Source organism: Uloborus diversus, chromosome 1 (assembly GCF_026930045.1).
Source record: "Uloborus diversus isolate 005 chromosome 1, Udiv.v.3.1, whole genome shotgun sequence".
Classification (NCBI taxonomy): Eukaryota; Metazoa; Arthropoda; class Arachnida; order Araneae; family Uloboridae; genus Uloborus; species Uloborus diversus.
In genome coordinates, this window is record NC_072731.1 from 184,270,693 (window position 1) to 184,294,183 (window position 23,491).

General features: G+C 35.3%; 1 protein-coding gene across 1 annotated transcript in view; it reads right to left on the reverse strand.

Annotated features, from left to right (window-relative positions):
• LOC129217575 (cytochrome P450 4V2-like) overlaps positions 1 to 22,700 on the reverse strand; it is a 52,473-nt gene extending 29,773 nt beyond the window's left edge. The window contains 2 exon segments of the mRNA XM_054851903.1: positions 18,150 to 18,262; positions 22,345 to 22,700. Of these exon segments, the coding sequence (XP_054707878.1) occupies positions 18,150 to 18,262; positions 22,345 to 22,576 (345 nt within the window). The 5' untranslated portion in view covers positions 22,577 to 22,700.
• Positions 22,701 to 23,491: the final 791 nt, after the last annotated feature.

Genomic DNA, 23,491 nt, shown 5'->3' on the forward strand with positions numbered 1-23,491 from the left:
CTGTTAATATTACTGTTTTATATCAACAAAATCCTTTAAACAATGAGTTTCACATTTAGTCATTCTTTATAATGAAAAGTTTTTAACCGACTTCAAAAAGGAGGCGGTTATCAGTTCATACCGTATGTATGTTTTTTTTTTTGTTTGTCCACTCATAGCGTCTCACCTAGTGAACCGATTTTGATGATTCTTTTTTTAATGGATAGAGGATAATTCAACTTAGGTCCCATTACTTTGTTTGACCATATTTGTTCTTTAGAAAAAAAGTTATGGGCAAAAAACAGTAAATTTCCCTATTAAATGATTAAAATGATATTGTAGCAAAGTTCGCACTTGTCATCCGTCGATAACGGTGGCTCAGTGGTAGAATTCTCGTCTTCCACACGAGCAACCTGGGTTCAAACGAGACCCACGTGATAACAGGCCAGACAACTTCTTTCCCCCCCGCTTCGTTACGCCACCAGTCGTCGATCTTTGAACTTGGCGCGAAACTTTGAAAGCAGTGCAGTTTGCAGGCACACAGTAGTGCTGCTTTCTCTGGTTGAAATAGATGAAATAGGAAATATGTAACTTCGGATGCACATTCTTGAACACAATACTGTTGGATTTATCTCATCCTTTAAACGTACCGGAATGTAGAGGCAATTAAAATATAGATATACATAATAAGTCTTGTAAGTGTCTGAGTGTCTGCTGAGTGAAAGGGAGTTAGCGATTTGCGCTACCGAACAACCTGCATGAGAAGAAAAAAATCGGGCGCCTCATGGAATAAATTTTAAAGTTCGGAGGTAAGTACTTTTCTCAGATAAATAAATTAACATTTCATGCTTCATGCAGTTAAGGTTACTTAACTTTTCCTCCATTACACAAACAATTGTCAGTTTCCTTTCTGTTTTCTTTGTCTGTAATTTGTAATTTCAGCATACTGCTTTAATATTTGAAACGGTTAACTTGCAACTTTTTATTTCTTTATTTTTTCAACCTTGTACACGCATTTATTCGAAATGGATTTTCCAAGCTGACAATATACAAGTGTCAAAATTTTCCGCGAATATACTTGTTGCTATCAGAAGCAACGTAACTTGGTGTTGATATTCAGTTAATATGTAAACAAGTTTATTGAAACAGGCTTTTAACTGAACTAATCTTATATTTTCGGTTTCGATTAAATTGTTTCATACGCTAGCATGTGCTATTTTGATCAAAAAACATTCCTTGATGGGCTTCCGTAGTTCTGAGGTAAGAAGATTAGCTTTGAACGCCGGAGGTGGTGGGTTCGATACTCAAACATTTTCCCCCAACTACGCCCCTGCAATGTTATTCAAACAAGCTGGTTCTGTGCGGAAATTTAAAAAAATATGTTTGTTTTTTTTTTTCGCACAGTTGTCTTTAAGTTTTATAATATTTATGTACAAATTGTGGTTGAGTTAACGGTATTCATGATTTCTGGGCTTGCGAAAGATTACTTTTTAGCAGTGGATACAACGTGTTTTTGCCAAGTGCTCTATGCTTGTTTGTTATGCTTAAAAAAGGCAAAATGTCTTGGACTATATAATTTTTGAACTCCTTGGGGTTTTCTGTTAAAAAGCTTTCAGGAACTCTGAAACTGTAAAATAAATTGAATTAAGGGGCTGTCCATAAAGGATGTTGCAAAATTTTGAACAAATCCCCCCCCCCCCTCCTTGTTACATGTAACGCTGTTCAACATGAGCATATTGTTATAAACAACGCATGATGTCACACTTCTTGTTATCCTCTCCCTTCCCCCTGTCACAAAAATGTCACACTGAATTCCTAAAAGAGCCTACTCAGCAAAATGTTGATCTAAATTTAACATATATGGAGTTTTAAGTATTGAAGAAAGTTGATAAAATGGTCATTCTATGAGAAGTTTTTTGAAAAAGGTTACTTTGTCATCAATTAATGCTCTTTAAAATAATTTTTCAAAAGCCTAAAATGATGAACTATTAAAGCCCCCCCCCCCCCCCTACACAAGAATCATTAGCAGCAGAAAAAGCTGAAAATGGAAAAGTAGCCAAATTCCAAATAAAAAAAAAGGCTGCTTTGATATTGAATACATTTTTTTTTTTGATGTACAACATACAGTATTTATGATGTTGTATAATTCATTCTTTAATTAACGTTTTTCAAGTTGAATTCCTGTGTAACTTTTCGAGAGTGCCCACCGAAGGGGGGAGGGGTAGGAATCATAGTCTCATAATAATGATAGCTTTTCAACGGCTATAGTTATAAATAACTGTGCCCTTGAAATTTTAAGGGAGATGGGGGAGATGTTTATGGGGTATTTTTCTTGAAGTTTTCATAATTGAAGGAGGTAGGGCACCGTTTACTTTGGGGGATGGCACCCAAACATTCATGTCTTTTTAAAAGCATAAATTTGCTAAGCTAAGTTAACATTAATAATCTGGTATTATGTATTTTAATTTGATGTTATGTCTTTGAAACATATTGCAGTTATGTTTCTCGTTTACTTTAGTAAAAATGTTTATTTATATTTTAAAATTTCATTCTATTCTTATTCAAATACAATGGTAAAATTATTTTTTGTTTTGATGTAATTGTAAAATGAAAGTTCATTTATTTATTTGAATACTTCTTAAGACTCAATGTTTTAATACAATATACGAGTAGTTAAAATGCGATTAGTGTTAAAAAAAATTTCAAATGAAAAATAAAACTATGTTTATTTATCACTTTGTTTTTACAAGATTGTAAAATAAAATCGTGTTTAGTTATTTGAATACTTTGTAAGACTTATAAATGTTTTTATGTGAAATACTATGAATTAAGCTCAGTGTATTTTTCAATGTATGATTATTGGTTCCTTTTTATGTTTTAAATGAAAAAGTAGAAGTTTTAATACTACTAAAATAGTAGAAGACAATAATAAATAAACCAAATAGTTTAATTAAACCAAAATACTAATCAAAGCGCTCACTTCCCAATATCATTGTGGATCGACGAACGATGACGTCATTTGCTAGTTGGATGGCCTCCTTATCTCGAAGGCCTCGGTTCAAATCCCGACTAGGACAAAGTGAATTTTACTAAAATTTCGTTTCTACTGTTTTCCGTATTTTCTCGAATGTTCTATTAATTTCTGTATCTTTTCAAGTCTGGAAAGTTCCAGCACTTTTTCAAGTTGTATATAAGGAGATGTAACGTTCATTCGTGGTTCTGAAGATCTCGAGCTGAGACTAACGAGTATTCGCTTCATTTGGCTTTCACATTGTCTTCGATATCTTCATCTACGCGACAATATGAAACTCATTGTTATAAAAGTTTGGTGCCATATAACTGTAACATTAATAGTAATTGTAATGATAATTTTGAATAAAGGCTTTTCTAAAGCAATACAGTGATATAGAACAGCACTTCTTACTAGGTAACTTCTTACTTTTACTGAAATATCTACATTTACACTAAAAAGAATGAAATAAAAAAAATTTGAAAAAAAAATAGAACCGACTTCAAAATTGCTCTAAAAAGTGAAAAATAATTTTATTCTTTAAACACCATCGATAATACTTTTAAACATAATTTTTGAAGTTGGCGCAAAAACAAAAAGTAAAATCCATTGTAACCATGCTTCGTTCATATTTTTATCAAAAAATCATCCAAACTTAGGAACGAAACATTTATATCGTTACTCAAATATGCTGTCATCAATGCGTAACGCATGTGGTAGTGAAGAAACTGGAAGTGGTTAAATTTATACTTGTAGTTGAGTTATGGCTGTGAATGGTTTTATCGATCGTTTTTGCGCCAACTTCAAAAATTATGTTTAAAAGTATTATCGATGGTGTTTAAAGAATAAAATTATTTTTCACTTTTTAGAGCAATTTTGAAGTCGGTTCTATTTTTTTTTCAAAATTTTTTTATTAATCAATAAAATGTCTAGGCAAAGCCTTTTACATTTATATCAACAGTAATGAAATAAATGATTTTCGATGCACAACTTTTCCTTCTCATGAATCACAGTATGGTTAATCGAACGCAGAGGGCCTCTTTATCTTATCGTCCTCTATCAGTAAAAAAGAGAATCGTCCAAACTTGGTAATATAGCAGTATCGGATCTTAGTAAGTATTGCTTGTAACCTGGACGGCAACATCTGAGTTCATCAACATTAAGTGATTCGCTCAAGCACGGATGCAAAAGGGAGTCATAACTCCCTTTGAGAAACCAAAGATGCCCTAAAATTGTGTTTCTAAAACTTCATATTAGGAAAACATCCGAAGCGGATCCACGACCTTTACGCTCTTTCCAACTGTCACAAAGCTTCAAATGCATTTTCAAGATTTCAATTTTGAAAAATTTCCGGAGGAAAGCCACTTCCCAGCCTTTTCTCTCTTAACTTGGCCAAACATAGCCTAAAACAGCATTCTTTAGGGCTCCATTTTCACCCCCCCCCCCTTCGTAGTCTAACGTTTCCAAAGATAGCTTTAACATGTGCTTTCAGGCCAGCAAATTCTGACCCCTTCCCATATAATAAAAACGAAGATAGCTTGAAATTGCATTGTTAAAGCCTCAATAAATGTCACATTTTTCGGGAAGAGCAACCGAACTCTCCTATTCCTTAACGTCACCAAACAGTCTAAAAATGCAGTTTTAGGTCTACCCCATCTGACCTCTCTCTCATAACGTTGTCTGTCAAACAACTGTTAAAATCGCGTTTTAAGGACCTCATTTTCAAAACGTTTCCAGGGGAGCCAAAGCATGTGTTTTTCACAGGCTAGTCAAAAAACTTTCCGAGCGCCCCCGAATCTTCCACAATCTCTTCAATGCATCCAAAGATATCCTAAATTGCTTTTTTAACGCTTCTATTTCGAAAAATTTCCCTGAAAAATTTCTCCTCCTTCCCCCTAACGGCGCCAAAGAAAGCTTAAAACTGTTTTTCCTTTTTTTAAAATTAATCTAGAGGAAGCTATAACCCTTTTTCCTATTAGCGTTACTAAAATCGTGAATTTTGACTGAACTTCTGGAATTTTCGGTGGGACCCAGAATTTTTGTTTTCTTCCGCAAGAAAAATATATTAAATAATAATAATAATAAGTTTCCTTTCTGCTTAATTTAGCTCTTATTTATACCCGACTGCGCGTGCGCGACGCAAAGCATTATAATGTATTTATCAGTCTATGTATGTTTGTTCCTATGTGGCGTTTTACAGGCTAAACGCCTAGACCAATTTTGATAATTCTTACGTCAATCGATTTGTCTTAACCTTGGTAATGTCACTAAACACATGACAGTATGACATGTAATCAAAATCAACCATATCAACATTCTGTCGCCGTTTTGACATTTCGGTATCGTATCGCATGCTACCTGCGTGCGAAACAGCGTTCGACAAATGCAGGTAGTGTTTTCACTGCCTGAATTTTTTGTTTACTAAGTCTACGAATTCGATTTTAATCTTTAACATGTTACATTTGTTTTTGTCTTGATTCAAGGGACCGAGTTTCGCGACGTGTACTTTCTTGATGGGAGTTCTTAGTTTTGCGAGAAAGATTTGATTGACGGACGTTTCCAATTTCGCGTCATCATGAGCTTATACAGGCTGTTTATCTATCTGTGATGTGGTTGATTTAAGTTCGCGCATTTTTGCTAAAGGTTAAGCACATGTAGCCTTAAGCCGAGTTTAAATGATCAGTAGTTTCGACCACTGCAAGTTACTTAATAACCCTTACGAGATAAACTCTCTCAATAAAATGACAAGATTTCGAAATTTACCGTCTTATAATCATAATAACTAAGTGAATGAAAATTAACTAAAAAGTGTGGAATAAAAAAATATTAAATAAAAACAAAAAACCCGATTGCGTAAAAACCACAAGAAAAAAAAAAAAAAACTAAAAAGAAAAAATATATAAGTCAAGTAGTTTTGAATGTTATCAATTCCAATGAATAACTACACTATTGAAATAGTTTTACAATCGACACACACATAACACAAATCATAAATTCAAAAGCAAAATAGAAGGATCAACAGTCGGGGTTCATTCAATTTTTACGGGTTCCTTTATTGGTCAAAAAGGAATGCCCCCCCCCCCCCCACTGTTGATCCTTTTATTTACTTTTGAATTTATGATTTGTCTTATGTGTGCATATCGATTGTAAAACTATTTCAATAGTGTAGTTATTCAGAAGTACTTAATAACACTCTAAACTACTTGGCTTATATAGATTTTTTTCTTTTTAGTTTTTTTTTCATTTTACGCAGTCAGGTTTTTTGTTTTTATTTTCATTTTAAATACTTATGGCTTTTTATTTCTCATCAAGAGCGTAGCAAATTGAGGAACCGCCCCGAACGGCAGAAAGTGTAAACTACGCCACTGATTTTGAAACTCAGGGAAGGGGTGCTTTTTGTTCCAAAGGGAGCTCATAATGCGTTTTTAATCTGTTTCTTTTTAATTGGCGATTTAAATCTTTGCGAATCGAATAAGATTGCGAAGCAATCTTTGGGGGTTGGTAAGCGTTAGCGAGCAGGGGGCAGAGCCCCCTAGTATCTCAAAAGAAAAAAAAAGCAAGTATGTATAAATTTTATGATTTTTATCACGAGCTCTTTTTTTTTTTACGAGCATTAGGTTATAACGAGCAAATAACGCGCACCCATTAAAAGCAAGTTCGATTGTATTTACTCATTCGCATTTGCATGAAAAAGTACTAGAAATATCTCGGTTGAGAGCATTTAACGAAGTGCATGGCAAAAAAAAAAAATTATATTTCTGAAGTATATCAGGAAATGTTATTTAAAACTAGTATTTTGCAAGAAGAATATCTGTTGTTCTTTCTCTGTCCGTTTTTTTTTTTTAAATATTTTTAGTAGTCCTATGCACTAAGGCGAAAACAAACTTTTTCCTCTTTTTGGGGAATACTTAATTATTCTTTATCATGATTATAATTTCTTAAAATTCATCAAAAAAAAAAAAAAAAAAAAAAAGAAAGAAAAAAGAAAAAAAAAAAAAAAAAAACGCAAAGCTTGTGGAACTAAAACATAAGGCATTTTTTTACATATCTGATCTGGTCGAAAAAACGGTAACAACGGTTAAAGAAATGTTTAAATTATCCAACGATTTTTTTTAAAAATATTTTTAGTAGTCTCATGCACTAAGGCGAAAACATAAACTTTTCCCTCTTTTTGGGGAATATTTAATTATTCTTTATCATGATTATAATTTCTTAAAATTCATCAAAAAAAAAAAAAAAAAACCGCAAAGCTTGTGTAACTAAAACATTAGGCATTTTTTTACATATTTGATCTGGTCAAAAAAACGGTAACAACGGTTAAAGAAATGTTTAAATTATCCAACTTTTTTTTTTTTTTTTGACAATATTATAGTCATAATAGAGGAAATGCACCAAAGTAAGATCCCTAGATCGTTTTTTCCTTCGACTTCATTAATATTTAAAGTAAAATAGCTCGCCCAGTGATAAAATGAGATTCATTTAGTTGCTCACAGAAATTCCGTAATTTTAGCTTTCAAGTTTAAAAATTTGTGAATAGCATTTTTTTGAATTTAGCAATAAGTGGGGAAAATGATGTTTTAGAAAATTTCAAAAACTGTAGCTAGGACCTCCCCTCTTTTAAAAAAAATTTCATCCATAATGCAAAAAATAGGGGGGGGGGGGGAATGGCATATGTTTATTTATGTTTTTACGTTAAAAGAACAGAACATGAAATTGCACAGATCACACAACTCTACTACTAAAATGATACATACTCAATTTCATTACATAATTATATGTTTTTTTTTACATGAGGCTCGATAAGCAAAGAACACATAAAAAGGGTGGGAGGTCTAACTTTGGAGCGCATAAGGGGTCCGATTTGGGAAAATCAAACGCTTCGGATTGCATTGCTTCGTCAGTTACGACGTTTTGCAAACTGTTTTCAACATTCTTTTCTTCTACTACATGGTAGTAATTGTATAATAATTATTACCTGCTAGGAAGTGAAGTGATGTTGCAGCAAAGTATACTTCCCAAACTTCGTATAATACACTCTGTCGCAAAAAAATATATGCACCGAGAAGTTGAAGTTGAAGTTGAATAAGAGTCTTCAGACTCCAGGTTGATGAGAGGACTGCGTGAAAAACGCCTTGCCTCTGCTGGTTAAAAGGAGCGAATATTGAATCAAGGAGATTGACCAATCATGGGAGGGTCTTTATATTTCTTCTTTACGAGGACTGAAATATTAAAAAAGGAGTGCCAACGGATCTTAGTGAATAGTGGCTTGAGGAATTTGGACGTCAAATTGCAAGAATTATTATTAATATAAAAGGTTGATACAAAGCTTGTATTGGAAAAGGTACACAATATGATATAAAAGGAATGATCAAATATGTATGCAAATAAGGGATAATTGTGGGAATTTAGGCAATTAGCATAAACCTAAGAGACATGAAGAACGAAACCAAATCGAGATATAAAAGCAGGGAGTGATGAACTGAAAACGAACAGGGCGAAAAGCCAAAAGGGATTACGGTTCTAGAAAAAACGAGGAGAGAACCGAACAATAATCAGAAGAGAAAGCAAGAAGGGGAGAGGCTAAAAAACCGTCAGAGCAAATAAACAAGGTGTTTAGGGATAAGTTGAATAAGCTGGTTTCTTTGGTTATTATAACGATCACAAGTGTTTAATCTGTGCCAGATAGTTTCGGGAGAATCACAGGAATTACAATTTGGGGATGTTTCAAATTTTAGTTTAAAGAGTTTGTCTTTCAAGAGGAAACTGTCAAGGACTAGTCGATTTAAAAAGATTTCTTGTTTTCTGTTTTTAATCCAACGGATGCTTGATTTATAGTTGATAGTTTTTTTTTTAATTTGTTGTAATATTTTGAGTTTATCCACCTTTCCTTTTGTTCATTTTTATGAGCTGATTCGATGTGGTTTTTAGTCTTTCCAGGTTGTTAGCGAAAGTATTGGAATATTATGGCTTATGACGGCTTCTCTAGCTAATTTGTCGGCAAATTCATTTAGATAAATTTCTGTGTGGCTAGGGACCCATGTTACAATAATTTTTTTTGTTGTTGCTGGCTTCTTGTAAGATATTTATTGTGGCTACAATGAGCTTTTCTTCTTTTTTCTTTTTGTTCTTTAATGCTTCTATTGAACTTAAGCTGTCAGTAATAATAATGGTGGGATTTGATTTGTCGATGAGAACTTTAGCAGTATAATAGATGGCGATCATTTCCGCTGTAAACACTGAGCAAATGTCTAGAAGTTTTATCTTCCTAATAACTTTATTACTGTTCACAATGCCAAAACCCACTTTGTCTTCTATTTTTGAGCCGTCTGTTGCCCAGATATCAAAGTTGCTGTGTTGATCAGTATATTCAGTAAAAGATTGTTTAATTTCTTCTATGCAGGTTGCCTTTTGAAAATGTTCGGATTTCGTGATAAACTCTAGGTTGTTTTCTTTCCATGGTGGTATATTAAGATTTCCTAGCAAGTTGTCTTGATTATTGACGTATTTTGATTTATAATTTTTTATGATACTGAGTGCTTTGATTTCTATGTCGCTCTTGGTTTTTAATTTCATATTGGTTTTAAAGTTACTTCGTAGGTCACTTTTGTAATTTTGTTTTAGATTATATTTGACAATGTTCCAGATCATTCTGTCTTCGTACGAGCCAAGGTGCGTGAGATGTCGTAATACATCGTTTGGGGTAAAAGAGTTGACTTTTAGGCAGCATCTAAGTGCCTTATTTTCAATAGTGGAGAATCGGTTTTTGTTTCGTTTCGTGTCTTTTGTCCTGCATATGTTGGCGTAATCGATTTGTGGGATAATGGTTTGTTTAACTATTGAGATAAGGTTATTGTTATTCATTCCGGTACTTTGTGTGCTGAGAATTTTAAGAACATTGATTGTTTTGATGATTTTTCTTTCCACTGTATCTGTGTGGGTTTTCCATTTGAGATTATTATTTATCCATAATCCAAGGATTCTGTGATTAGTATTCCATGGTATGATAGTATTGTACATTTTCACGTCGAAATTATTTTTTGATCTAGTTGCTGAAACGTTGAGGAGACAACATTTGGCAGGGGTAAACTCAAGTTTATTTTTCGTTGCCCACTCTGAAAGTTGTTGAACTGTTCTATAAAGGACTATCTTTGCTTCATCTTCTTTTTTGTGTTTGATTACGCAGGTGATATCGCGGGCATAAGCGTAGATAGAGCATTCTTTGTTTTGAATGTGATCTAAGTCGATTAAGAAGCAGTTGAAGAGGAAAGCTGATAAGATTGAGCCTTGAGGCAAACCATACGCGAGGGGTTTGGTGGTTGACATTGAGTTTCTCCAACTCACTTTTAAAGACCTGTTTGTTAGAAAATTATTTATCCATTTGATTATTTTTGTGTCAAGATTAGTTTTCAACAGTTTTCCTATTAAGATGTTCGTTCTGATGTTGTCGTATGCGCCCTTTATATCTAATGAGAGGAGGTAGATGGTATATTTGTCTGTTCTGGCGTCTTTTATGTCGGTGATTAATTTGATTAGAAAGTCTTCAGTTCCTCTTTCTTTTCCGAAACCAAATAAAAAATTAGGAAAAATATTGTATGTTTGTTCCCACCATATCAATCTTTCAAGGATTAGTCTTTCCATTAATTTACAAGTATTTTAAGTAATAGCAATCGGTCTGTAATTTTCTGTGTTCTTGTTATCTTTTCCTGGTTTGCAGATGGGAATTATTTTGGACATTTTCCAGATATTAGGAATGATACCAGTGGATAGACTATTGTTAAAAAACTCTCTCAGCAAATTTTTTCCCGTAGCTGGTAAATTCTTTAAAATTTTGTTATTTATCCCGTCTGTGCCTGCAGCTGTGAATTTTAAATTCTTGATTGCAAAATCGAATTCTTGGGTGATGAAGTCTTTTGAAATGCAGGATGTGTGGGAAAGTTTAGTCCAAATGATGGGAGTTGAATCTGAAGATGGGTTCGTTGTTCTGGAATAGTGTTCTGCAAATAGGTCTGCTTGTGCTTGTGGCTCTTGAATCAAATTGCTTTTGTCTTCCAGAACTATATTACTAACGTAACTATGTCTTGTGGAATAACGTTTCAAATTGTTAACCGAACGATAAATGTCCTTGGTAGTTTTTAGGTTGTGTTGGATATTTCCCCAAATTTTATTTTTTTCTTCTTTGATTACTTTTCTAAATTTTGCTAGTTTCTTTTTATAATTGAGTCAATCTGTGACGTTATTCGTGTGATAAGCTTTATTCATCGATGTATTTTTTTCCTTTTTGCTTATAGCACATCTTCTGTTCCACCATTTTTGATGAGTTTTTGTGTCTTTAAAGGTGATAGTGTTTGTATTTTCTTCGACGACTTTAGAAATACCTTTGTTAAATTTAATGATGTCTTCGCTTTGTGTTGGGTTTATATTTGTTTCAGCAATAAAATTACTTATGCTATTAATGACAATATTCCAACTTGTATACCGTTTTTTGATGAATTTGGTATCTTTTGCGTTACTTTGTTTTAAAAAAGTTGGAAAGTGATCGCTATCTCCACTTTCTTTACTTCGAAACCAAGAAAATAAGAGAATTAAGTCGGTGCTAACTATTGTGAGGTCAAGAATTCCGTCTTCTTTGCCTCTATTGCGGCGGGTTGGTTCTTTACTATCGATTATACATAATTTTTTTTCAAGAATCCAGTCGAAAAATTTTTTCGAACTGGGATGGGAGATTCTTTCACCGATGCATGTATTTCTTGCGTTAAAATCTCCGATAAAAATAATATTATTGTCTAAAATGTTGTTGAAAAAGTTGATAATGTTATCGTGAAAGTGTCCGGGGGGACGATAACAATTAAAAATCTTAATAGATTTGTTCCCGACAAAAACTTCAACTGCGTTGAATTCTAGGGTTAAATTGCTTGTATCATAAAAAAGTTCGCGGGAAGATAAATTTTTTTGTACATAAATGCAGACACCTCCACCTTTATGAGGAAACGGTTTTTCTTTTGCATATGAAATGTAATTAGACAATACTGGTATTTTGTCGTCGCTACTCCAAGTCTCTTGGTGGCAAATGATATTGGGGTTAGACCAAGAAATAAGAAGTTTAAGAAAACAAAGGTTTTTGCCTACACTGCGGCAATTCCAATTAAGTAAAAAAACACCCATAAGAAAAAAAAAAAAAAAAAAACCGTTAAGGGGTCGTGCTTCCACCTGGTTCGTCCACATTAGGATTAGAGATTTGCATTGGACTACCAACGTCGTAAAAAAGATCTTCTTTTGAGAAGTCGAAGACGGAGCATAAACTAATTAAAATGTCTTTGTTTCGTAAAGCTCTATATTGTTCAATTAGTTGTTTTTCGTTATCTTCCATTACATTTTCAGTATTATCGAAAAGTCCGGTGAGAGCGTTTCTTAACGCGAAAAGTTCTGTCTTGATATTTTTGATTTCTTCTTTTAATGTGTTTATTTCAGAGTCTTTTTCTTTGATGATATTTAATAAAGTCTCGTAGTTTTTATTTTCTTTTGATTCCGTTTTTTGAGAAGGGATATCAAAGTTAGTGTTTGCTCTTACTGCATTGGCGTAAGTGGGTTTTATTTCAGTTATGCTGTTATTTTTCTTGTTAATGTACTTTTCGTATTCTGAACAATTTTTATCAAGAGCAGAGTGATTTCCCTTACAGCATAAACACTTTGGAGTGGTATCGCGTGTTGGGTGTTCCCCGCCGCAATTGACGCACTTTTGAGTTCCTCGGCAATATTTTTCAGGATGGCCTATCTTAAGGCATTTTCTGCATATACTAGGTTTGTCGATGAATTTTTCAATTTTAAAGCGTAATCGGCTTATTTTTATGTTATCCCTATTTGTTATGCCTATTTCTTTTATCAGAACGACGGGAATGGGTTCTGTAGAACCTTTTTTCGTAAATCTGATTAATTGGCTGACTATGATGCCGTCTTCGGTTAATTTTTCAGCGATATATTTTAATGAGGTTTCAGTGTCGACGTTTCTAATGATGTATTTGGTGCTTATGGCGTCTTCAATCAGTCTAGTGGTTGTATTTACTCCTAAGAAATATTTTAATTGACTTACCTTGTCATCTGTGCTCTTTTTGTTAGTTGTTATTATAATGTTGTTATTTCTTGAGAATTGAACTTCATCTGTCTTGTCTGTGATTTTATCTATTTCTTCGTGGAATTTAATTCCCTTATTTCTCGGGATAGGGGAGCTGATACCATAAACACACAATTTTATGTTTGTCGCTCCATTATTAAAGGTTGCTTCTACTTTGTCCTCTAAACTTAAGTCAGCTTCGAAGACATTGAGATTTCTTTTCACATTTTTTTCCGAGGTACGTTCTTCGTCCTCTGAAGGATTGGCCTTTCTTTTTTCTGACATAGAAGTAACTTACTCCCCACTTGCAGAATAATGAAACAGCAACATGAAAAAATGAAGGAAAATGGAAAGGAGGAAAAAAAAATATATAAATATATAAATAATATTGTGAAAGCGAGAACTCAAAAACAGCCTAAATTGGGTTAAAAAACCAAGACATAAGACTTCAAAGGTCAATACAGAAAAATTCTGTTGAAAATTGAACACTCCAAGATGGTGGTTTTCTACGCGCATAACCTCATACACCTTCAACAACCCTAAATAGAAGAACCAACGAAAACCATATGCACCGAGAAGAATTAGAGCCACAATCATGAAACTCGGCACAAATGCAGTTTGGTAGCCAATATGCAAATGATTAAAATTTCAGCGCCAATGAAACAAGGCTAAGCGCGCTATGAGCATGTGAGTTGCACAGGTGGGAGAGTTTAAAAGCATGAGTACTAGGGTGGATCGAAAAAAACGAAATTTTGAATCTTAATTTGGAATACCTGCCAAAAGCTGTGCACGTGTAAGTACAACACACATGTAAAATATTATCAAGTTTGAACAACTCTTTGAGGGTCCTACCACGGCTTGAATTTCTCCTAAAATTGAAAAAAAGGTCAATTTTCCAAAATTTTTATGAAAATACTAGTGCTTAAAATTTTTGTTATAACACGGTTAAAATGCTTCCTTTGAACACCCTTTTCATGTATCTTCACAATTATTTACAGTCTTTGCACCATTAAGTTCGCACATAAGCCGTTAAGTTTCACGAAATTAACCAAAAACTGACTTTTTTAAAGCTTTTTTGCACATTGCAATACTTCTTCTTTTAAAATCCAGTTTCTTTTTACAACACCTATACAGAATGCAAATTTAAACGGAAGTGAAGTTAAACTTTATTACATTAACAGCCCAGAATCCACTAAAAACAGGTGACTGCATTTCGAGTTCCATTCTATCTTTTCCACTTGCTGAGCCACATGTATTAAGTATAAATTTATTATTCATTTTACATTAGAGGTAAACTATCAAAATGATTTAGTTGTTTTAACTAAAAAAACATAGAAAGAAGTGCAATGGTTACAAAGAATGTATATTTACTCACACACAGTCGCTCTGACATATAAGCATCAATATTTCACAAAATGAGGGACTTGAAAAATATCAGTTAGTTAAAGCCTCAGAAAATAGTCGGTTCGTCACATCCATTCATGAAACCTCTTTGAAATTATTTTTTGATTCAAACGATGACATGATACTTTGAGATTTGATTTTTGCTCTTATGAAGACATCTCTTGCCGATTGACTAATCACAAACAAAGAAGCTTCTGTCACCATATTAGCACAGCGTTCCACCACCTGAGTGTGACAGGGGAACTAAACGAACGCAAAATTGGCGTTGGTGTTTTCAATCGATTGTTGAAGACTTTCATTAGATATGGCAGCTAAAATAGAAGAAGGGCAGTTATTGCACATTCTTGCCGGTTCATAACATCCGAGTAGTCTGATGCATTAAAGTTAATCCTTGAATTATAGAATTCTCTTATTTCTTCATGAACAGAAGCCACTTGTCTGGCCTTCAAAATCTTCGCAAAGCCAGTTCTCTGATGTACTTCGTTCATCAGTGATCACTGTTAAGAGAATATTTTCTGGGTGGCAAAAATAGGCATTTCGTTGAATGACAGGATCAATATTTTTTTCAGATTTTCACTTACGTAACGAGATGCTGTAATAACACTGATGAGGAACAGCAAAGTTTTGTTTCAATTCCTGAAGAAGAACAATTTGCCGCGACTATACTCCCGCCAACAGAGTCATCAACATTTTTTGGTGTTGATGTCACTTCAAAAGTGAAACAAATGAGGCTTTCTCTGCCAACGCTATCAAGAGTGTGTTACCAGTACGGCATTTCTGACAGATGTGCGATGTGCTGCAGCAATTGCTACAGAAACATTACAGGATTTTGGTACTGTGTCAAATAATTATCGCTCTAAAGTCGTTGATAGGAAAAAAAATCGAAGACAGCGACAGAAGTGTCACAGACGAAGTACGTGCTTCTGTTCAAAACCTGCAAACTAGAAGTGAAAGGGTTTGAAAAGTACATTTTTCGATAGCCCAAAAGACAAAACTATGACAAAAAGAAATGGTTGGAGACAGATACCATAGAAGAACCATAAGCGAGGAATCCACGGTTGAAAAATCCAATTCTCTTTATTTGGGTCATGTAATGCCAACTTCTGGAACGGGAAAACATGTCGAGACAGCAATATGATTTTTGAACTGAAAATTTGTTTAAGCCTTAAGGATATTTTAGTTTTTAGCTGTGATGGCACGGCCACGAATACCAGAAAAAAGAACGGTGCAATTGCAGCCATAGAGAATAAATCTGGACATTTTGTCCCATGGTTAATCTGCGAACTGCATACGAGCAGCCTTTGCGTCACCTGTTTACATTACTTGATGGTGAAACTGATGGTCCATGTGAATTTTCGCGAGACCAATAGGGAAATTGCTAGACAGGTGTGACAATTTACCACTGGTCCAGTTTGAAACAATTACGCTCCTTGTCGAAGGTGCTGGGCTGTTAATATAATAAAGTATAATTTCATTTCCATTTAAAACTGCATTCTGCACAGTCATTGCAAAAAAAAAAAAAAAAAAAAAAGAACTTTAAAAGAAAAAATATTGCAATGTACAAAAAGGCTTGAAAAAAGTCAGTTTTTGGAAATTTCACGAAATTTTACGAACTTGTAGGCGAACCTAATACTGCAAAGAATGTAAATAATTTTGAAGATACATGAAAAACGTGTTAAATGGAAACATTTTAATGGTATTAGAACAAAAATTTTGAACCTTATTATTTTCATACAAATTTTGGAAAATTGACCTTTTTTCCTATTTTTTTGGAGAAATTCAAGCCTTGGTAGGACCCTCAAGGAGGTGTTCAAACTTGATAATATTTTACATGTGTATTGTTCTTACACATTGCACAGCTATTGGTGGGTATTAAAAATTAAGATTCGAAATTTCATTTTTTTTCGATCCACCCAAATGAGTACTTGTGCCGTAGGGCTATTCAATCGAATCTGTTGACTTCGGTAGACTGTATTATTGTGACTTAAGATGCTCTAAGACGTAACCTGCGGCAGTAAGAACAGCTGACGGAGTTTGATAGGGGTCGTATAATAGGCCTCACTGAAGCAGGTTGGTCAAACAGGAGTATCGGCCGCCACCTCGGTAGGAGTGATATGGTAGTTTCTCGGTGTTGGCATCAGTGGATCACGGAAGGGAGAGTCTACCGTCGCGGAGGGCCAGGGCTTCGCAGGAACACATATGAACGCGAGGATCGCACAATCAGAAGAGCGGCCACGTCGGCACCGACAACGTCGCTAGCATCGCTACTTAACTCCTTCCATCCGGTGGTATCAAGGGAAACCATTAGGAGACGACTGGTCGAAGTTAGTTTAAGGAGCTGACGTCCATTAAGACGCTTGCCACTGACCCCACATCACAGCCAGTGTCGACTGGATTTTTGCCCACCTCGGGCAGCTTGGAGTGTAACAGACTGGCGGCCTGTGATCTTCAGCGATGAATCCCGATTCAGTCTCAGTGCTGATGATCACCGTACACGTGTGTGGAGGTGCATCGACCAGCGTTCCGATCCGGCACATGTTGTCGAGCGACATACAGTCATTTCACAAGGTGTGACAGTCTGGGGAGCGATTTCTTGGGACACACGATCACCTCTAGTTGTTCTCCAAGGCACTTTGACACCTCGCAGATACGTGGATAGCATTTTAACACCGATTGTTCTGCCCATGCTATCAAGTCGCCCAGGTGCCATTTATCAGCAAGGCAATGCTGGTTTACATACTGCGCGACTCTCTCAACATTGTCTTCAGGGATATGACGTACTCTCATGGCCTGTCAGGTCACCAGACTTTTCCCTAATAGAGAATGCCTGGGACGTGCTGAGAAGGCAACTGCAGCCATCCCGGGATACAGGGGAATTAACGACGCAGCTGCAAAGATTATGGCATGATCTTCCGCAGGGGGTCATAATTAACCTAATTGATTCGATGCCACGTCGTGTTTGGACTTGTATAGCTGCCAGAGGTGGCTTTACTACTTACTGACTTGTAACCTTTAGCATGCTGTAACTGCTTAATAAAATTATCTTTTATTCTGAATTTTTAATCATCTTCTTAACTATTTATACACTACATGCCTGCCAAGTTTCGTGAGTGTAGCTCAATTTCTTCTAGGTGCATATATTTTTTTGCGACAGAGTGTATAACAACAAACATTCAAACACTGCTGACAAATGAACTTAGTAAAAATGGGTCTGTGTGTGTGTTGGGGGGGGGGGGGGGGGAGCAAAACCAAACTAAGTAAAGAGTGCTTATGAAGTGTTTTGTGTCAAGAGTTACGTAGAACAAACGGGAAAACATGAGAAAATCAGGAGTGCCCACCTGGGGGGGGGGGGGGTTGAAGGTTATCATTTTACTTTGGGGGGGTCCCTCGATTTTTAGGGGAGGGGGTGCGCCCTTGCTCTTAGGGGGGCACCCATGAGAAAATATAACATGTCCAAAATAAGTAGTTTTTGTCGTGTTATTATAAAATATACTCCTTCTCATGAAGCGAAAATGCAACTATGATACTATAATATCCTTTGTTTTTTCAAAGTAAATGAAAGTCAATACATATTCGTTACGAAAATCAAAGGAACCAATAATTCAATATACAAAAATGTTTTTGCATGCAGTATCACATTTCACTTACCTTAATCAATTTTGCATTGAATAAAACAATGTAAGGCTTAAATGGTAGACTAATAAAAAACAGTTGCTGCTTTCTGAAAACCTCGCAGTAGCCGCAGGTCATCTGAAATATAACTGTAAAAGGATACATACATATCAGCAGAGAAAATACAATGTAACAAAAAAATAAATAATAAAACAGAACGTAAAAGGTTTTGCCAATATCATCATTTAATTACTTAAAGTAACAATATTTTAATTCATTCCTTTTATTATAATTATTATTATTTTTTTAATTTTCTTCACCCTATTGTTCTTTCAGGAAACTTTGCTACTTTTACCATTGAGAAATGAATTCTCTATTTTTTTAAATTGCTTTTTGCTTTATTTTCTCCTGAAATTTTAATCATTTTCTGGCCTAAATTATTTTATTTCAAGCGGGAAGGGACGAGAAAAAGTTTCGTAGTATAATGAGAAAGAATAATTTCCTTTGTTTTTTCAGCGAAGTTATAGATTTTTTGCAGGATCTTATATCATTAAATATTTGGATACCAATTCAAACCCTAATAATGTTACACTGGCCTCAAAAAGTTAAGGTACAACCGTTTTTTTGCTTCTATTTTGCAAATGAATGAATGTAGAAACAAAACATTTGGAAAATATGTGCATTAAATATTTTTTATGGAATGCGTTTTATAAATTTGTATTATTGTATTGCAAAAACGATTTATAGCAAAAAAAAAAAAAAAAAGGCAACCTTGGCTGAAAAGTACATTCTTGGAAAAAAAAAAAAAAAAAAAACAGAACATCACAGTCTTATGTAGTAAAATATCATAGAAACAATACAAAAATGGATTCTAATAAGGAATGTGACCACCCTCTCCTAACTTGAATGCATTGATGGCATCGATTTTCCATGCTGTTTATTAAGTTGTCGGACACCGGAATAGGAAGCAAAGACCAGACACAGTAAGCCTTGTTCCAGCTCATGTAACGACCTTGGAGGAGGAATTAAAGCAAAAACCTGTCTTCCAAGATAGTCCCAAAGATGTTCTATTGGAAATCAGGTCTGGAGATCGAGCTGGCTATTCCATTCGTTCCAAACTGTGGTCCTCAAGATACTCCTCAACAATCCTTTTTCGGTGAGGTCGTGCATTACCATCCATCAGAATGAAGTCATTACGAATAGCACCAGCATATAAGCGGACATATGGATCAAGGATCTCATCCCGATATCTCAGGTCAGTCAGAGTTCCTCCATAGAAGACATGCAGGTCAATGTGACCAACGAGCGAGATCTCTGCCCACACACACACAAACCATGATTCCACCATCTCTATAACTACCTTTTAACAGTGTTGTACTGATGGTATCTAGTGCGCTGTTTCCTCCAGATCAATAGACGTTCTGAATCACTCTCCAATGTAAATCTGGACTCGTCTGTGAACAGCACAGAAGACCATTGCTGCTGGGTCCAGGTTCCGTTGAGTGGAACACACACAATTGGTTGTCTTGAATAGAGACCTGCTTTGTGAATACGATTTCGCACTGTAGTAGCAGATATTCTTCTTCCTGATGCCACAGAGTGGTCTGCAACGAACTGCGGCACAGTAGTTCTTCTTTTCCTTCGAGCCGAAAGAACTAGAAAACGATCTTCTACAAGTGTTGTAGCTCGTGGACGGCCTGGAACAGGTATTCTGGACACAGAATCTTCGGATCGGTATCGATCCCAAAGTCGCTGAACAACACTACGAGACACATTGAGACGTCTAGCAGCATCAGCCTGCGAGAATCCCATTTCTATCCATCTAACTGCCCTCCACCTTAACGAATCGGGTAAACGACGTCCCTGAGATATTTTCTAAACTCTATTGACTATTGTCACCGAAACTGCCAATAACAGTTGAAAATCAACACAACTTACTCACAAAAGTACGAAAGCTTGATATTTTCATTTTTTTCCTCACTCATAAAGATATGTTCGTTTCTACAAAATAAAAGTGGCAGCTATAGTTTTTTGATAAATGGTTTTAAAATTCGTTATTATCATTCATGCAAACTATGCATTTTATTGTTACTGCCTTTTTTTTTTAATGGTGAGCTACGAAAAACATGTTGTACCTTAACTTTTTGAGGTCAATGTATTTCACAAACATATAAGTTAAATTAAATATATTTTCTTTTATTTTAGATCCGTGTCTAATGGGAGTGGAGTGTCCCACTGGACTCCACATGAAAAGTCCCATTAGCCCCCTGCTACTTTGCCCAAGTATTAAATCAACTTTTAGTTAACTATTTAAAAATAACACAAATGAGAAGTGAAACAGAAGATCATTACAATAAAGTTTAAAAACAGCAGGTTTTATTGTTGTGGGAAAGAGATTAAAGTTGACGGAAGCAACTATTTAAAAAAAAAGGGGGATAAAAACAGTCTCTTGATGCTTGAACGAATGGTGCCCAACTTTTCTCTGCCCGAGAGCTGCAGCTTATATTAAAACTGTTCTTGCAAGCTAGAACACACATAGGGTAACGGCCCCGATAATTGGCACTTTAAGAGTTTGTCCTTAAACTTACCTCTGTTTTCAATACTTAGAAAAAAAAAAATTAATTTGAATTCTGAAATTTTGAATTCAAATTATGTTTTTCGCAATCACGAACTGAGACAGGACCCCACTCATTGGAGTTATTGTTTCTAGAAACGGCTCCTGTCCCCCCCCCCCCCAAGCCTGCCTCTCCTCTTGGGCGGTTACGTGTGCATAGTTGTGTATGAACGTAGACCTGTGTGTATGCACGTAGGCGTGTGTGAGGGTTTGCGTGTGAAGTCGTGTGTGTGTATGTGTGTGAACGTGCGTGTGTGTAGGACATGGACGCCTCCGACCAGGAGAAGTGGGTAACTCAAAACCGGAGCAGCCGCGCCGCCAGCAGAGGACGATAGCCGGTGGTGCTGCATAGGCTTCTGGTCCAAGTTGAAAAAGGCACGGACGCCAAAAACGGTCAATTGAGAACAATAAGCAATCGTGATTGCTCAAAAAAAAAATTACTTGCAAATATTTTTGTATGAAAGAATGCATATCTGTGCATCTATTTAGTTCACTAAAATCAAAAATATTTGAATTGATATTTTTATAAAAATATATGCATAAAAAGTTACCAAAATCACCAGTAATTGGCACTTGATATCCCAGTGTATGACATCTTGTGATCCAGTAATTGGCACATGTTAATAGAACTGGAAAATCACTTTATTTTTCACTTTTAGAATACATACAAAATTTTATTATCATTTGAAACATAATTAATGTTTAACTAAAGTAGGTAATTTTACATAAATTAATGTTAAATTACACATTTTGACGTTGAAAAGTTATTTAGAGAAATAAAAATAAATTTGGACTGTTGCACGGAAAAAATATCGAGATTATTGCTGTTTCATTAGTCAGTATTCAGTTTCCAGGAGTGCCCACCTATGGAGGGGGGGGGGGGGGGGGGCTCATGACGCAGACTGCGCCACTAAAATTTTTAGGGGGGTTGTTTTTAGGGGTATTTTTTTCATTTGGGGCTCTCTTGCTTTTAGGCTGGCTCCGCGATATTGAGGGGGTGCGCCCTTTCCCTTACGGGCGGGGCACCCCTGCAGTTCAGATTTTACGAATTATAGCTGTATCCACAGAAAAAGGAACATTGACTCGATGATTCTAAGGGACCATAAAAAATGAACTTATTCATTACAGTCGCAATATCTGACTGATGGCAACATACTTGTTTTATATTGTTTCTCGAAAAAAATAACAGTGTATTCTGTAGGATTCAAATCAATAGTAGAGCTTATATAATATAGTTGCTGCAAAATTATCAGAAATCAAACTAGTGACATATTGCACATCACATTAGTGTTTCTAGGCACATGTGCCAATTACTGGAGACTGGCAAAACTGAAGCACCACTAAATGGCATCCATCATTATTTCAAAATCCAAAAAGGGAAAAAAATATATTTCTACCCACTCAAAGTAACACCTTTCAACTAAACAGAACTTTTGACAACGAAAAATTAAAATATATTTTAAGTTAGGTTTCAATGGATTGATGCGCATGCTTCTCTTAAGCCAGAGAAGAAGCTTATTAAACAAAAATTCAGGTAAAATTTTAGCAAAAATTGTGTTAAAATAAGATTTTAACAAAATCTCATTTACACGCACGTCATCACAAATGCATACTTACTACTTAGAGTTGGAATATCTCCGACACAGGTTATACTTCTCAAATGCTTCACGTACTCGAATAGCGAACCATATAGGAACCTAGGCATCCCACTACACTTATTGTCTAGGCTCCTGTATTTGTACCAACAACGGAACACAAAAACTGCAAATAGAGAACACACCCACAATAAGGCCCTCCGAAAAAAACCTACCACAAAGAGATCCATCGTGTGAAAGTGAAGACATGTCATTTCGGCCGAGTGGTTTTAAATCTCCGAAAAGGAAAGGATAATGGGAAATGCATATGCTATGAAGATTAAGTAAACAAACATTAGAATCCCTAAACAACGGCGAGATGGCCTCTGTCATTTTGCAGCGTATTAAGAAATAAGGATAATGAAGTTGAAATGGCTATTTCTTTCATTAAAATAAATTCTAGACCTCTCACGTGCAAAAAAAAAAAAAAAAAAAAAAAAAAAAAAACCAATAAAGGAACTTGAAACTACAACTGAAGCGAATCAGAATTGCGTGGCTAGTGGGAAGGAAACAAACACTCGGCCTTTAAGCGATTGAGCAAGGTTTGTTTTAGAAGTTGAATGCAAGTTAAAGAAAATAATTTGTGATGGTGACCCTGGGCGATTATAGGATTTTTTTTCACCAGAAGCGACAATTTTTTTCTCATAAAATGATATATCTTTTATTCTGTTAATAACTTTTAATTTATCGTTGATCCAATTCCAAACCCTTAATTTCTGGCAAAAGAAGAGCGGGGGCCCTATAATTTTCAAAAGTCATTTTGATAAATAAATAGGTCTCAATTCAGTAAAAAATTACGTAAAACGGAAATAAATACAGGGGCTCAGTTCCCCTGAGCTCCCATCAGGGGCAAATACAGAAGACCATTTTAGGGAGGAGAAGGGGGGGGGGGGGAGTCACGCTGAGGATTTTTGGAACGAAAACTTTCTGAAACTGCTTCGGTGTCAATACAAAGCACCAAATATGTCAGGAATAGGCACCAAGTAGGGCATAAACAGAATTAATTAAGTTCACAAGCAATGAAAGAAACTACAGTCGAAATCGCTTATAACGAATGCGAAGATACCTCGATATTTGCTCGTTATAATCGAGTGCTCGTAAAAAACGAGTTCGTGAAAGTAATCACAAAA